The following is a 16,243-nucleotide window of genomic DNA, read 5'->3' on the forward strand; positions in this document are numbered from 1 at the left end:
ACGCCCGCTAATCGACGCCCGATATATATCCATCCATCCGTCGCCATCTGTTGTCCCCCCGCCGCCTTCGCCACCTCCGTCACTCCTCGTTCCCGAGCTCCACTCAAGCTTCCCCAATGGCTTCGAGCATCGAGACCGCCATTACCACCTCGACAGACATTCCTATCGCTCGTCCGGAAAAGCAATACACGGACACTTCACCCAATTCCAACGGCTCCGCCCACACACAAACCAATGGCCACACAAATGGCACCCCAAACGGCTCTGCCCCGCTGCCAACAGGCACCAAATACAATCACGTCGTCGCCGTCCATCGCAAAGTGAGGGCGTCATGCCTTAGCCAGGATGCTGAAAAGCCACCCAGCTTTGTAGGATTTCGAAATCTCATGATTCTTGTACTACGTACGCCCACCCATCCATCCCTCGCAAAACTGCAAGCTAACATTTTTCTCGCAGTTGTATCCAACCTGCGATTGATGATTGAAAACTTTCGCAAGGCAAGAATGATCGTTCAGTCCGCCATCCTCTGCTCTGACTGATTCCTCTAGTATGGCGTCTTAATTTGCATTCGCTGTCATGACTACCGCCGACAAGATGTCGTTTACGGCTCCATCCTCTACTTCCTCGTACCATGCCACCTCTTCGTCGCCTACGTTATCGAATTGGTTGCTGCCCAGCAAGCCAAAGGCGCCATAGCTCAAATCAAAAAGGCAGAATCTCCCGAGGACTTGGCCGCAAAGAGAGACAAGTTTCGATCCACGTGGGGACTCGTTGCCTTTGCCCATGGACTTAATGCCACGCTGAACCTGATCATCGCTTCTACAGTCGTATACTACCATATTCACCATCCGGGAATCGGGACCGTTTGCGAGCTCCACGCCATTATTGTCTGGCTCAAGACCTGCTCCTACGCCTTTACCAACCGCGACCTACGTCACGCACTTCTTGACGATTCAGATACTGCCCCGCTGCCCGAATTGTATAAAAGCTGTCCGTACCCAAAGAATATCGCTCTGAGGAACCTCATGTACTTTTGGTGGGCTCCCACGCTCGTATATCAGCCTGTGTATCCCCGGACCGAGACCATCCGCTGGCCTTTTGTCTTCAAGCGCGTTGCTGAAGCAGTCGGCCTCAGCATCGTAATCTGGATTGCCTCGGCGCAGTATGCTTCGCCCCTGCTCAAGAATTCCTTGGACAAAATTGCCACCCTGGACCTTGTCTCAATTCTTGAGCGCATGCTCAAACTGTCCACCATTTCCGTCTTTTGCTGGTTGGCAGGATTCATGGTTCTCTTCCACTCGTTCCTCAACGCTCTCGCTGAAATCATGCGCTTTGGTGATCGCGAGTTCTACACGGATTGGTGGAATGCCACTAGCATTCGTAGCTACTGGACCATGTGGAACAAACCCGTCACCACTTTTATGCGACGGCACGTATACCAGCCGCTCGTTGGACGCGGTTGTCCAAAGTCTCTAGCGCTGATGACGGTCTTTCTCTTCTCTGGTGCGCTTCACGAGTTGCTCGTGGGTGTTCCGACCCACAACATTATAGGTAAGTGGAATTCTTTGGCATTCGGCAAAAAGAATACGAAAAAAATTGGTTACTAACCCGCAACAGGCGTTGCCTTCGCGGGCATGTTGCTCCAAATTCCCCTTGTTGTCGTAACCGACCCCTTATCACGGATGAAGGGCGTCAACGGCAAGGTCATTGGCAATCTGACCTTCTGGATCAGCTTTTGCCTAGTCGGCCAGCCCCTGGCGGCGCTTCTCTACTTTTTCGCCTGGCAGGCCAAGTACGGCAGCGTTGGGAAACCGCTTCTGTGGCAGCAGTAGGAAGGTTCCCGCGACGCAGCTTTCTCGATGCTTGCAGTTTTTTTTCCTTTGGCGTCTCGTCCTTACTTATGAAAAGGCTTTTCACATAATCGTCGAGGCGTTCGTGGAATGGAGTAGCATGTGGCTCTTGCTATAGCTCTGCGCGATAGAGTGGCTGAGAGAAGATCTGCTCTGCGAGATGGATAGCTTTGCACGATTCAGCGCAGGAATTGGATGTTGCCATTCTTCGCCTTCTTTGGCTGACAAACGCCTACGTGCCTTGAATCCCTTCACTGTCACCAGCTTTGTCTGCTACCTGTAGGTAGTGCTGCCACTCGGCAAACCAGCCGGCCCGCCCGTCTAAACAAGCTTCTCGCTCTGAGGTGCTCGTACGCACATCGTTCAAAGTCAAAATCCCATCCAACCAGATTTGGTTTCGCGTTTCGCGCTTCGCGTTTCGCGTGTAACGAGCCAGCCGTTTCAAAACTTTCCTTCCCGCCTGCCCGTCCGTTAGCGCCATGTCGCTCGATTCCCTGATGTGCCTCTACACACGACTGATTGAACTGCTAACCAGATTGCTGGTAGGCTGTTGGAGACTTCTTTGTATTGTAGCACGGGGCAGCCGTCATGTCACGTCATGCTGCAGGCGTAGTCCTGTCGGTTCGTTATAAACTAAGCCGCATGCACATGGACATGTTGTCAAAGTCTGCTCCATCAAAACTCAGTTCCTTTTCTTCATCCATCATCCATTCTTTCTCTCTGCCATTGCAAACCAAGCAGTCTCTTTGCCTGCTGATTAGTTTCGTTTTGTCTGATCTGGTCGGCTCGCTTGCGAACTTTGGCGGTATGGCGAGAGAATACTACATGACAGAGTTCGTCCTCGGCCTATCGTATGCACGCACGCGCGTGTGGGGTGTGAAATGTGTTAGAGAGGGGAGGCAAATTGACATGAAAGCAGATTGTTGAGCTGCCAGTCCTAAAGCGGACATTGAGGCATCAGGCTGCATACAAAAGAAGGCGACGCAGAAGGATGAATGGAAGCAGGTGGTCAAGTCACTTGACCAACTTTGGCACTCGTATACGCCAGGGCTGAACACGACGATGTCATGGAAAACGTCCAGTTCGGCCTCAAGGGCGATCGCTTTCCGTATGACAATCTTTCCTTGCTTCCTGCCTCTTCCAGCTCCGCTCTTCCTCCTGCTTAGCGGCTGAGCGATGAGAGAAACCAATTCTTTTCTTGACTCTTTGTCTCTCATGACAAATCATGTCAAAAACGGCAGTACTTGCATGTTATTTGCGACAAATGCTTTTGCAAATAACAAACACGCCGAAAGTGCTCCCTCCTGGGACGCCGGCTGGGCGTTGTGGCGTGTGGCGGAAGAGGAGGATCTGCGGCTGAAGACTCTGGGGAACCAACAAGTCGACCGGGATACGACGGTGTGATGGTAAAATAGAAGAGCAGGAAAAGGACAGGCCGAAACATGACTACAAAAAGGTCAACGTGCAACGATATGTAGAGTTGATCTTGTGCGACTGGTGGTATCGCACCGCCACCAGATGGTAATCGGGCCCGACGATTGGCCAGTGCCAGGCTGATTTCGGCTTTGTGATGTGCGGCCTTCTGCAAGGGACGCTGAGCCGAGCGCGGCACCGTCATCGCAGCGTCAAGAGACCGTCTGCAGGTGGCACGACAAGGAGGGGTTAGCGCAACGTGTAGCCGGCGGTGCATCGAGCTACTCGACATCGGAGGGCGGCTGGTAACATCTCCACCCAAATTGGATTTTCTGACAATCCGAAACTGGACATTGGTAGAGGCTCTCGGATGGTGTGTGTGGTGTTGACCCAGTCTCCCCGCAAGTGCGACTCCGGTGTCGGTGTTGGGGCCGCCGCGGGTAGCCGAGCTCGACGACCAGCCCAGAGTTTCGGGACTCCTCCGTTGACTGCCACCGTGAGCCAAACTTCAAGCCCACCGCAGTACCTGCTATAAATCCCACCACCTGCCACATGCCATGCCACTGCTCGTGCTACCGTCTCCGTGCTGCCTGGATTCCTTTGGCTGCTGTGGTTGATTGACTCGTCATCCGCGTCCGCATCCGATTCGACCACCAGCTCGCTTATCGACGCCATGCTCACCCTCCGCAACACCCGTGCTCTATCAACAAAGGCACCACTGCTTCAGCGCCGGATTCTCGTCGCCTCCCCGAGAGCAGTCGCCGGCGGTCAGTTCCAACATGCCAACTTCTCAAACAAGACGCCAGTGCGGACCGCGACGCATCCGCGCCAGGCCGCCGCCGCCGTGCCCGCAGCGGCTGGATATCAATCCATAACGGCAACCACTCCGCCCGCCAGCCCTCATTCGCCGCAGAATAATATCCTCGCAAAACTGCCAACTCCCGCTCTCCTCCGCAACCTGCTCATCCAAAACGTATCCGCCATCCCTCCGGTTCTTTCCTTCTTCCTCTTCTTCCTGAAGCGCTACTCCAACTTCATCACCAAGGCGCCCATCCTGCGCCAGGCACTCTACTACTTTTTCTACGTGCACTACTGCGCCGGCGCCACCAAGTCAGAAATCGGCCGCACCGTCGAGGATCTGAGGAAGTTGGGCTACAAGGGCGTCATCCTCAACTATGCCAAGGAGGTTGAGATGCCGGGCCTCTCCGTCAAGTCTGGCGCTGAAAAGGTCGCTCAGGCACAGGCCCTGCACGAGCAACAGGTCGGCCAATGGCTCGACGGAACCGTCAAGGGCATTGCTTACGCACCGGCTGGCGACTACGTTGCCATCAAGTTTTCCGGAGCAGGCACCAGGGTCGTTGACATGCTGGAGAAGAACCACGTCAAGCCGGACGACATTTTTGCCGATGCCCTCGACAAGGTCTGCGAGGCCGCACGCCAAAAGGGAGTCAATATTCTGGTGGATGCCGAGCACCAGTGCCAGCAGGCGGCCATCGACCGCTGGACCATGGACATGATGGAAAAGTACAACAAGGGTGACAATGTCGTCATCTTCAACACTTACCAAATGTAAGGCCAACTCCCCCGTAGTCGGGCCAGCAACCATCTGACGTCGATATAGGTACCTCAAGGCCTCTCCCAGCATCCTGGCCCAGCACCTCGCCACGGCTGAATCCCGCAACTTCAACTTTGGAGCCAAGATTGTCCGCGGCGCATACCTCGGATCGGACCCCCGCAACGCCATCCACGACACCAAGGCCGACACGGATGCTGCTTTCGATGCTGCCGCTGAAAAGCTCGCAACTTACCACACGGCCAGCCCGCGGCCGTCCATCAAGGTCAGCACCGTCATTGGCTCGCACAACGCAACCTCGATCCGCAAGATTCGCGCACTGCGCCAACAGCAGGCGAGCGCCGGCCAGCCTGTCGCCGACGTTGTCTTCAGTCAGCTCATGGGCATGGCCGACGAGCTGTCGCTGTCGCTGACTGAAGCGGACACCGACGCTGGCTTTGTCCAGGGCGACTGCGGCGTCTACAAGTACGTCACCTGGGGCACCATGCAGGAGTGCATCATGTACCTGGCGCGCCGGGCCGAGGAGAACCGCGATGCCGTGGCCTGCGCTCGCGACTCGCGCTCGCTGTTTTGGAATGAGCTGAAGAGGAGGTGGAGCCCCGCCACGAAGAGGGCTTGATTGATGCGGTAGAATTGCTCCATTCGATTGACGTCTTTACGGTTTAGAAAGAAAGGTCTACGATGACGGGGATTGGCTTTTGGCATGGCGGTACTGAAAACGGTTGAGCGATACTCTCAAGGGCTCGGGAAAGCGATGAAGTTATCTAGCACGGAGTTACGGAGTTTGGTTTGCTAGGCGTACGGGGAGTTGCATATTTTGGGCGTTCAATATCCAAGACTACCAATGACAAGACAGAGTTACAAGCACAAACATGGTCCATCGAATGACTTGCAAGCAGGTAGCAGAGTGGGCAACGCGAGGGACACGCTGATTCTACACATCGCAAGCCAAGGCCATGCTTTGAGTCCCTGCTCCAATGACGTGCCGTCAAATCAGGACGACAAAGCAACCTGACCCGGGCGTCCACCATACCCCTCCACACCTCCAAGATATCGACATGATGCTCGTACAAACCACACAAACCACCAAGCTCTTGCACCTATCCAGCTCGACGTTCCCCATCCATCTTCACCACCTCCACCTCTTCCGACCTCTGACCTGACATGGTGTGATACTCACTCCTTCTCCGCGTCTCCGCGTACAGCTCACGACAAGTCAACCCCTCCCCGCAAAGTATAAGGCAACGCGCTCTCCCCCATTCCCGCATCTTATCCTACATCCCCACTCCACGTGAACGCAAACACCCACCACCAAAAAAACCCCCCCCACCAAGCCATACGCAGCAAACCACCATCAAACTCAACCCACCCATGGAATCACCCATCGAGCAACAACCAACCCTGGACAACCTCTCCCCTACGCCACCCCCAGGCGACGCGATCCGCGGGGCGACCCTCTTCGCCGCCGCGTGCGCGCACTGCCACAACGTGCAGCGGGGGCAGCCGCACAAGTTTGGCCCGACGCTCGACGCGGCGTACGGCGCGCGAGCGGGGCGGATACCTGGGAGCAGGCCGAGCGAGGCCATGAGGCGGGTTGGCGATGGCGGCGTCGTTTGGGGGCGGGACACGTTGGTGAGCCAGTGTTTTTCTTTCCTTTTCCCTTTTTCCTTTTTTCGCCTTGGTGTTTTTCTTGGAGAAAGAATGGGCGCGGCTGGAAGATGTTGGTCGAAGATGAGCAAGGCAGCTGCGGCGTGTTAACTGGGGTGCTCTATGATCCTGTTGTTTGGTTATTTTCTTCATCTTGATTGGCTCTCGATGGCAGCGAAGGGGGGGGGAAAAAAGGAAAGATCGTGCTGATATCGAGGCCGCTGCCGCTATTGCGTCACTGCAGTTCGCATACTTGGCCGACTGTCGAGGCTACGTCCCCGGATCCAAGAAGCCGTTCAAGGGGGTGGAAAGTGAGAGGGACAGGATTGATATTGTGGCGTGAGTACAACAGGAGTGGCTGGACTCTCGGCCCCCCAACACCTCCTCCTTCCTCCTCGTGTCTGTCGTGATATGCACCAGGGCTGACCAGTCGAATGTCCTGCTCGTCAGGTTCTTGCAGGAAAAAGCGTCGTCGTCGTCGACCACCACCACGAAATAAATGGATGGGTGATGCGCTGGCAAAATTCAGGAATGCTTCTTGATATTTGCGTGTTTTCCTTTTGGTTTAATTCCTTTTTCCCTCGCTGCGCTATGCTCGTGTCATACTCCGTGGCTTCGTGTCAACAGTGACAGCTGTTCAAGCCGTCACAACATCATATCCAACCTTGGCCGCCATGCCCATGAGGCCAAGTTGGAGCAGCGAGGCCCAGAAGCCCAACAGTCTGCCCTTGCCATCCTCCTTGTCCTTGCGCGTGTATCCCGTGGCGTACAAGACGCGGCCAACACCCCAAAAAGCGCCCATGATGCTGGATGCGACGGGGAACTTGACGCCAGCCACGAACAGGGCCGTCAGGAACGACGCGTGGTTCTCGATGAAGTTGTAGTGCGCCCGCTGCGCGCAGTTGAACAGGTGCATGGCCTGTTGCTTGTTGACGTCGGACTCGGCGCGGATCTGCTCGTTCGAGGCGTATTGCGCTGGGTACTTGACGCCGGCGGCCTTGCGGAAGGGACCCACGCGGAACGCGTGCCAGGTGCTGAGGAAGAGCGACCCCGTGGCCGTGAGGAGCACGTAGCTGCGCAGCTGTGGGTAAGAGACAGGTACAGGTGGTGGCTTGGGGGCGACGTCGAGCGATGCTTACCCGTACTCCTTGGGGATGTCGATTGTCATGAGAGGCGCCATTGAGATGGTTCAAGACTGCGAATTGCTGGATGAGTGCTGAGAGAGACGAGCAGTGATATGGCTCTGGGCAATTGGCCTGTAAATAGTCGTCTCGAGGACGTAGTTCCGCCCGGTTCTCCACGTTTCGAGACTGCTGCCTTCCTCCAAGGCAAGCAGCACGGGCGCGCGCGTTCCCGTCGTACTCTCCTTACCTGTTCTTGGGGCGACATGTGAGCTGCACGACACTAGTCGCGGACGAAATCCCGCGGGCGGCGGGCCCAATATCCGAGAGCCGAAGAGCTCAGACGAGACGGTGCGCATGTCTGATGATAGAGAGGATGTTCAAGACACGGCCGTGTGAGCGCGAGACTGGAATGTTTCGCTGCGGCTCAAAGAAGATGGTGCATGTGCAGCACGCCATTTGCAATGACAAGACAAGCTTTGCGGCGCGATCTCCCGCTGGCCGCTGTTGGTCCCCTGTCCCACTCGCCGCTGTGTGGGGACCCCAGAAATCGACCAGGAACAAGTCCAACGACAAAGCATCGTCATTTCAAGGATACGTAGTCTACTTGCAGAAAACGGTCGTCTGCCAACTGTTCAAACACGTCAAGACATGGCTTCGGTCTGAGATTGTACTCGCTGCGCCTCAGGCCTTGCACAACGCTTGGAGCGTCTGCGAAGTGCTTTCCTTGGTCTCCTTGACCAGCTTGGCCATTTCCTTGAACCTGCTCGAGCGTCAGTGCGGAACCGCTTCAGCATGTCGGCAATCTCATCATACTCGGCGATTCCTGCGTCGCCCATGCATTCGTAAAGAAAGCTCTCGCTCGTCGTGACTGTGGCTCCTTCGGCCCTCAGTCTTGCTAGGGCAATCGGGACCTCTTCTTTGTTGCAGCTGGAAACGCCATCAGCGAGCACGTAGACCTTGTGACCTTCGCGCAAGAGGTCGAGCGTCGTTTGCAGGACGCAGATGTGAGATTCAATGCCGACTATGACGACTGCATGCTTCTGTCCAGAAGAAAAGAAGGTCTTGACTCCGGGGGTCCTGGTGGGTCAGCAGCGACTGGGTCGAAGCAAGGGTTCAGCCCTACCACATGGAGAACAGCGTCTTGTCGGCGTGGATCTTTGTTGCAAAGCCGCCTGGAACGTCCAGACGAAGATCTGAGCACGTCTCGCCCAGGCGCGCGCGATTCTGCGTGGTGGCAAAGACGGGGATGTCGAGAATCTGGCCTGCAGTCATTTGGTCACTACTGGGGAATGCAGAGGGCGTCTCAGGGCAGTGCCGGAGGGAGATGGGATCAGGGTGAATGGACCATGAGCCACGTTCCACCAGGAGAAACGAGCGAACAGGGACGATTTACTAGCTCTCAGCATCTTTTGGGCGGTAGCGATGACCCTGGGAAACTCATGGATGGCAGGGCGGAATTTTTCCTGCAAGTCGCAGATGCTGACATGGCGGGCGAGAGTCAGTGGTGGGGAAGCATGGCATAGCCATGGCATAGCCATGGAATTCGACATACAACAAGGCCGTGTTTCCTAATTGATGTGGGGACCGGTGTCAGCGCATCGAGTCGACGGGTGGCAGGCAGACTAGGGACTCACTCAAAGTGCGGAGCGGAGTGGCAGCCATGGTGAGGTAGGCAATGTAAGGTACGGTTGTAATGTGGTGTAAGGTAGAGTAGAGGTGTCGACCAGGAAGGCTAGCCGTTGGGCGGTCGCTGCCGTCCAGTCCAGCGCTCCATCCGATCCGGATCCCAGAATAGCTTCACGTGTGGACAGGAGCATGAAACACATGATGCATTATTATTCACGGACAGCCTGGGTCTAAGTCCAGCTCCAAGTCCAGGTCCAGGCCCGGGGGCATGGTTGCTTTCTCGTCGAGGCTTCATGTCAAGTTCCGTCCCCTTCAGCTGCTTTGTGGCACCGACGCCCATGAATGCTTCCTTTGAGGGAGGGCTTCCGTTCTGCCGTGTGCGTGGGTGGCCAGCGTCGGCTTTCTTCTCCCTCAGGTCAGCGTCAGGTCGGCCTCCCGTCTGCCACTGGACGGACGGACAATCATCGCAGACCCTTGATTGTCCCCTTCTGGACGGTCAGGCTTTCTGCGTCCTTTCCAGCCGTCACTCGCTGCTCCCGTAATTCCGGCTTGCTCTGCACTGACTGCCCGCGACTTAGCGAGCGCTGCGCAACTTGTGTGCATTACGACTATCAAACCCATCCCTCACCACCCTCTGCCCGCACACCTCCCGGTCCCCCTCTCCCCCGTACCGCACCGCACCGTACCGCACCGCACCGTAGCCTGCTTGCCACTCTCTAAGCCTCGACTTGTCCACTGCTGTCCTCTTTCTCCTCAGCCTCCTCCCGCTCCAACTCCTCCATCCGAACGACTTGTGCGCACGCTGCCTGTCCTCGTTTCAGCCGCCGTGTGCTGCCACCATCGTCTGTACGCTCCTCCGCCCACTCAGCAGGGGCAAGCGGCTCCAGAGCGTCTCCACGGCCTGCCGTCCTCCATCCACACCCCTTCACTCGCTCCGCACACCATCGCGCGCCTCTGACAATTCCGCACCCTCTGCCGTGGCCCGACTCTTCTCCGCCTCGCGACCGGTACGCAATTCCTTCGCTGTCGTCGTCGACCTGCCCTCGCCCTCCTCCCCACCGCTCCTCCACCTCCTCGCGATCCGTCGACCGACCTGCGTTTATGGGCGAATACACCGATACTGAAGCACACCCAGGCCATCTCTACCGCATCTTGGATACCCGAGACCGTCTCTTCACGCGCCGGGTAAACTCAGGTCATTCCCTGCCGCTGGACCAACTCACTTCGGCACCGCATCCGCACCTCGTCTCGCCCTCCGCGCAGGCACATTTGCTGGACTGCCACACCCTGCTCCACTCTGTCCACGCCAGCGACCGCTTCTCCACTCCTCTCCGCTCGCTCCCTCCACCCGCCATCACCGTGTCTCAAGAACAGCTTCCCGGGCCGTCGGCTTCGGGGCCTCCGCACAATACCAACAAAGCCCACGCAAAATCAACCAGGTCGCCACAACAACTCGATGGGAATAACGTTGCGGCGGAGCGTGCTACGAGCGGTTCATCGCAGGTGACGTCAGACCCTGCAACCAACATGTCGAGTAGGGGTATCGAAGGAGTCAAGTCGACCCTTCCCCCTCGCCCGCCAATGACTTCGCACCACTCCAACTCTGTCCCTTCGACACCCCACCAACATGCGCGCGACCTCGCCTTCCGCTCAAGAACTCCCTCGCCAAATGGCGTCCTCGGAAACCATTCGCCCAGGTCCGTTTCGAGCGAGGCCAATGGCCCTTTGCCATCGCTGCGAAAACAGCCCTACAAGTGCAAGTACGAGACGGGAATCGCCTTTGGTCGCCGCCGCATACCGTACGAAAACTCGGACATGCTCGAAAAGGCTGCCGTGCCGCCCAAGGCTTCCCTCAACCCTGACGAGAATGAGAAACTCAGTGGCGACATGAGGGAACTGTACGACCGATTATTGCCTTCCGGTGAAAGCCAAGATAGACGGCGGAGGCTTGTGGAAAAGCTCGGCCGTATACTGCATAGCGAGTGGCCAGGAAACGAGTTCAAGGTTCATGTCTTTGGCTCCTCTGGTAACCTGCTATGTACCACCGAGTCTGACGGTACGTGTTCCAGGTCTGGCGACCGAAACATGAAGGTGGCTGACCACTGTTCGCAGTTGATATTTGCATTCAAACCCCAATGAAGAAGCTGGAAAGTGTACATATGTTGGCGGAGGCGCTAGCAAAACGTAGGTGGAAGCCCTTTTCCTTGTCCAATCCGCCCCGCTGATCAAGGCTCAGACGGTATGAGCAAGGTGGTATGCGTCGCATCCGCAAAGGTCCCCATAGTCAAGGTTTGGGATCCAGAGCTCGAGCTGGCTTGTGATATGAACGTCAACAATACCCTCGCGCTGGAAAACACTCGCATGATCAAGACTTACGTCCAAATCGACGATCGCGTCCGTCCGCTCACGATGATTGTCAAGCACTGGACCAAGCGGCGAATATTGAATGATGCTGGTACGTCCTCCGCAAACACTCTACTGGCATAAGCTTACGTCCGCGTAGCTCTGGGTGGAACACTCAGCTCATACACGTGGATCTGTATGGTGTTGAATTTTCTCCAAACGAGAAATCCACCAATCCTACCATCGCTGCATCAGATGCCTTTTGAGAAGCACCCGACAGAAACTGGCGAGGAGTCTGGGTTCTTCGATGATCTGGACCAAGTCCGCGGCTTTGGAGACGCCAATAAGGAGACCTTGGGCCAACTTTTGTTTCACTTTTTTCGTCTGTACGGACACGAATTCGAGTATGAGGATGATGTCATCTCTGTCCGGCAAGGGCGGGTCCTGACCAGACGAGAAAAAGGCTGGGATCTTACCGGGGGGACGAAAGAGGGCCGCTACCGATTGTGTGTTGAGGAGCCGTTTAACACTTCCCGGAACCTTGGAAACTCGGCTGACGATTACGCCTTCCGTGGCATCCACTTGGAAATCCGCCAGGCCTTTGATTATCTCGCAGAAGGTGGGCAGCTGAACAAAGCTTGCGAGCAGTATGTGTATCCGAAAGAAGAGAGGACAATATTCCAAAAGCCCCCAGCAGCTCCCAAACCCACCTTGACCCACAGCACCTCACCCTCAAGGCGACCCGGACGCAACGGCGGCGGTGGACGCGGTGGAAGGCATCATTACAACCAACGAAATGGCCAAGGTGATCGGAGAGCGTCAGGAGCGCCACCCTACACCAATGGTTTTCCCTTCCTTAGCCCTCCGTTGACTGGAGCCGCGCCGGATTATTTTGCTGCAACGACAGGGGCATCGTTGCACGAGCAGCTCTACAAGCAGTACCAGATGCTGGAAATGCAGCAGCACAACTTGAAGGCTCAGCTCTTTGCGCAAGCCCAAGCCCGAGCTGCACACGCTCACGCTCTGGCTCAAGCGCAGGCTCAGGCCAGAAACGGCTCGAGCCACGGATCTCCGCCAAAAACGCAGTACGCGACGATTCACGGTTCGCGGGATCCCAATGATCCACCTGCAACGGCGCCCATCATGCCACCTGGGTACATTTACGCATATCCTCCCTACGACCATGCCCAACAGATGGCCCAGACAAACTCTCAGGATGGCGTCCGAACAAATCCGTCCTCGCCTTCGCTTCCATTGAGTGTTCCGAACGTGCGACGTGGAGTGCATCGCGCATCAGTTGCAGAGAGCTCTGCAAACAGCGCCGTAAGATCTCACTCGCAGCCAGCAAGACCGGATCAAAATGGTGGTTTCTTGATACCAAACTACCCACAAATTCCAGGATACCCGCCTCACATCATGGCCTACCCGATTGCACGCTCTTCGCAGGACCCTCAACATCCTCAGCCGCAACCCGTGGACGTCCCAGCCCAGGCACAGAGCTTCGGTGTCGTTCGCGAACCGGCCCAGAATGGCTCCCCCAAGGAATACCTCGGCTACTTCATGAGCGAGTCTCCGCAATTTCGCTCACACCCGCTCCAGGACTATTCCGTTCCGCAGATACCGTCATTCCAGGAATTAGTCCAGCGTCGGAAAAGATTATCACAAGATTCTGAAGCCTCGCGGCCACCGATCTCGCTGCAAGTGTCCCGATCACCCTCTCCTCCGCGCGAGAGAAATCACTCCAGAAGTACTTCAGCCGGCCTGCGATCTGCGACGGCGACGTCCGGGCCACTGCCTCCATCTGAGAAGCCTGCCACGGTGCAGCTTCCTCCGGCCGACTCAGGACCTGTAATAGTGAATGGCTCATATCGTGCATCCCAGGGGAAAGAAAACAAAGGTCCTGCGAATGGCACCGACTCAGGTGCAATCACGGACAGGGACTCGTTATCGTCAACAAACGGAGTCTCGCAGCATCCGGATGAACCGTTTCAAATGGAAATGCCGATGCCAGAACAACAGTTCCAGCTCTACGCAAATGAGGTTCTGAGGCGTCACTTTTCCCGCGAAAACGATGGATCGAATGGTGATTTGTCTTACAACACCCCTCGAGGTGCGGTTGGAGGTTATACCTCTGCAGGTCCCGCCGTGCCATCGGCTTATCCAACAACGAATGGAGATGGTGGCCACCACTCCCCTGGCAACGTGTCGCCAAAAGGTCAATACAGCGCTACCCCACCGTGGCGCGTTAAACACAACACCAACGGCGTCTCGCAAATGGATCCATTCGCCCTTGCTCCTCACGTAGTCCAACAGTCGGCTCTGCCGATGCTTTCGCCAGTTCAAGAAACGCGGACGCCTTCGCCAACAGCCAGCCGTACTGTGACAGCTACACACGCATCAAACGGTCTTCCTGTAGGTGGGGAATATGTAGCCACCAACGCTGAGAAACCTCACCCAAATTCGCGCACAAGTCCTCCGGTCGCGCATGTACCCAAGCAAGGGCAACATCCAAAAAAGGACAATCCTACCTGGAATGACAAGGGATCACACAAAGCCACATCTGGAACAAACTCCTCAGGCTGGCAAAGGAGTGGTGGTGGCAAGAAGGGAGGACGCAGGCGTGCCAAATCGAATGCCAGCAAGTCTGGCGGAGAACCTCCCCCTGCCAACGAAGCCGAGCGAAAGGGTGGCTAAATCCATTTGGGTTGGAAAACTCTGGTACTTCAAGCAGCCCGGTCGACCCGGGATCAAAGGCCTGGCCCATGCGAAAACGATAATGTTGGCAGTCATCTGGATTGTCCATGCCGCACACTTGGAGCTTGTGAAGATTAGGTGCTGATGGCCGATCGTGCACATGCAGGGACCTTGGATCAATACAGATTCGTCTCCTCACCACAGGAAAATTGCCACAAAAGTCTGGACGGCGCTCCCATTCCCAGGTACTGTTCGTGTCTGGAAGATCCTGCCGGTTGCAGGTGAGGCGAGGGGTTACGTCAGCTTGATGGCGCACAGAGGCGTAGAGCCTGCGTCGTGGCCTTGGAAAATAACAAAGAAAAAGCCGAAAAGCGACAAAAAATGTGTGGAAAGCATTGGCGTGCATGATGGGCATTTAACGGTCGTAAAAAAGGGCAAAACGACTGTTTCTTCAAAAAAATGGGAAAGAGGAAACCCATAAAGCATTAGAGGCCGACGAGAAATCTAAAAAAGTTTTACAAAAGCACAGCACACGGCATGGAGGACGCATGGCACAAATTTTGAGACGCTCTACGATGGGGTTCATGATCACAACGGCGGAAACACGTAAGAGCTCCGTCGTCAGGACCCCCGCCGGTTTGCGCAGCTTGACGGACGAATGGATGGTGATGGTACTGACGGGTGGAACACCTTTCCCTTCAAAGCGCGACTATATCCGGCTCCTGGACGGATTTGGGCTCACCGTCCTCTTGTACAATCTGGAAATCAACACTTTGCTGACGACCATGATACGAATGAGATTGAGATACCAATTCGTTTTCCTTTCTTCGTTTCTTTCGTTTCCTTTCTTTTTCATCTTTTTCGTTCCAGTTGGTCGTCTCTGAAGTCTTCTGAGCTTTGCGAGCACCATGCATCAAGGCATACGTATGTTAGAATCATCAGCACATTGCAGGGCGCGTTAGGGTTTACGGTTTGAACGGATTGAATGGAATGCGGTACATCTCCAGTGGCTGAAGAGGGGTGCGTCGCTCGTCGTGGATGACGACGGGTCAGCCGAGGAGATGGATGCACATTTGTACAAAAGCGCGAGGAGGATGGGTTTCCGCTGTTGTGGCTATTGCGGGCCGGGCTGGACAGCCTCCTGACATCGTACTGCGGCACACCTCGCCTCGTCCCGCGAGCAACAAACGGCATCGCCGCTTGTTCAATTGGACGGATGGACGGCGCAGGACTGACACGCGCCTGCCTACCTACCTCTTCTCTTCATTCTATGGGTCAATACAGTACAGACAAAGACGCAAAAGCGCACATGATGGCGTGGACGCGACGAATTGGTTTACTATGGGTTGTTGCTGCTTCTTTCATTTCTTTGCGTCACTACGGCTTTCAATTTGCGTAGCAGCGGCAGCGGCAGCGGCAGCGGCAGCGGCAGAATTTTGATTGGGTGGGCCTTTGTTGTTGTGTCTTCCCCTTTTTTTCGTCTTGCGTATGAACTTTGCGTTGCCATTACTAGCCCCAGCAGGTTTGTATCGTTGCCTTTGCTTTGACAGTTTTCCGGGGCTCTTTTTGTTGCGTGCTTTTCCTCTTCTCTTGTCAACGTGAAGCTGCGCGGTTTGACTTCTCTGCCGAATCATTGTTCCCAGCAGATATGCCTGTTTCCATCAAAAAGACTGTTTGCGCGCTGTACTGTACTGTCTGCCAGCGGAGGCGCAAGCGAATCAGCACGCAAACAAGCACACGAAGACGATGACACGAAGGCATGCGTACGCGTATGCTAGAGCCACGACCATGGAGCATTCATCATTGTCATCTTGAGAGAAAGATCAGGCTCCTGTTGTTTCATCTTTGCCGTACGTTGATGTAGATCGGGTTTGACACTCTGCCTCTCTTGCGTTACGCTCTTCTTTTGGTGGGCGGACTGACTGTCGGGCTGCGGGGTGGGCTGTGGAAGCAGCTGTATTGGCGATTGGAAG

The 16,243-nt window shown here is 55.8% G+C and overlaps 6 protein-coding genes across 6 annotated transcripts; 4 read left to right on the forward strand and 2 right to left on the reverse strand.

The window, feature by feature from the left end:
* Positions 1 to 116: 116 nt before the first annotated feature.
* On the forward strand, positions 117 to 1,832 carry J3D65DRAFT_602572 (diacylglycerol acyltransferase DGAT2; the record flags this gene model as incomplete). The annotated part of the gene is made up of 3 exons (XM_066798128.1): positions 117 to 509; positions 549 to 1,551; positions 1,618 to 1,832. The coding sequence occupies 3 exons, from the start codon at positions 117 to 119 to the stop codon at positions 1,830 to 1,832; spliced, it is 1,611 nt and encodes a 536-aa protein (XP_066656254.1).
* Positions 1,833 to 3,778: 1,946 nt separating this feature from the next.
* Positions 3,779 to 5,774, forward strand: J3D65DRAFT_622420 (FAD-linked oxidoreductase-like protein). The gene is made up of 2 exons (XM_066800069.1): positions 3,779 to 4,832; positions 4,885 to 5,774. Exons 1-2 carry the CDS (start codon positions 3,937 to 3,939, stop codon positions 5,453 to 5,455), a joined length of 1,467 nt encoding a protein of 488 aa, XP_066656255.1. The 5' UTR covers positions 3,779 to 3,936; the 3' UTR covers positions 5,456 to 5,774.
* Positions 5,775 to 5,890: 116 nt separating this feature from the next.
* J3D65DRAFT_622423 (cytochrome c-like domain-containing protein) lies at positions 5,891 to 7,066 on the forward strand. The gene is made up of 3 exons (XM_066800070.1): positions 5,891 to 6,468; positions 6,728 to 6,822; positions 6,934 to 7,066. The coding sequence occupies exons 1-3, from the start codon at positions 6,208 to 6,210 to the stop codon at positions 6,980 to 6,982; spliced, it is 405 nt and encodes a 134-aa protein (XP_066656256.1). The 5' UTR covers positions 5,891 to 6,207; the 3' UTR covers positions 6,983 to 7,066.
* Positions 6,920 to 7,815, reverse strand: J3D65DRAFT_334995 (uncharacterized protein). Its single transcript, XM_066795444.1, has 2 exons — positions 7,623 to 7,815; positions 6,920 to 7,556 (listed from the first exon to the last, which is right to left on the reverse strand). The coding sequence occupies exons 1-2, from the start codon at positions 7,661 to 7,663 to the stop codon at positions 7,121 to 7,123; spliced, it is 477 nt and encodes a 158-aa protein (XP_066656257.1). The 5' UTR covers positions 7,664 to 7,815; the 3' UTR covers positions 6,920 to 7,120.
* Positions 7,816 to 8,288: 473 nt separating this feature from the next.
* J3D65DRAFT_645595 (Isochorismatase-like protein) lies at positions 8,289 to 9,269 on the reverse strand (the record flags this gene model as incomplete). The annotated part of the gene is made up of 5 exons (XM_066802218.1): positions 8,289 to 8,367; positions 8,421 to 8,684; positions 8,731 to 8,869; positions 9,001 to 9,086; positions 9,238 to 9,269. 5 exons carry the CDS (start codon positions 9,267 to 9,269, stop codon positions 8,289 to 8,291), a joined length of 600 nt encoding a protein of 199 aa, XP_066656258.1.
* An 875-nt stretch (positions 9,270 to 10,144) lies between these two features.
* J3D65DRAFT_334876 (Poly(A) RNA polymerase cid13) lies at positions 10,145 to 14,350 on the forward strand. Its single transcript, XM_066795443.1, has 4 exons — positions 10,145 to 11,289; positions 11,346 to 11,417; positions 11,470 to 11,688; positions 11,737 to 14,350. The coding sequence occupies exons 1-4, from the start codon at positions 10,335 to 10,337 to the stop codon at positions 14,268 to 14,270; spliced, it is 3,780 nt and encodes a 1,259-aa protein (XP_066656259.1). The 5' UTR covers positions 10,145 to 10,334; the 3' UTR covers positions 14,271 to 14,350.
* Positions 14,351 to 16,243: the final 1,893 nt, after the last annotated feature.

Source organism: Phyllosticta citribraziliensis, assembly GCF_038025025.1.
Source record: "Phyllosticta citribraziliensis strain CPC 17464 chromosome Unknown J3D65scaffold_5, whole genome shotgun sequence".
Taxonomy (NCBI): Eukaryota; Fungi; Ascomycota; class Dothideomycetes; order Botryosphaeriales; family Phyllostictaceae; genus Phyllosticta; species Phyllosticta citribraziliensis.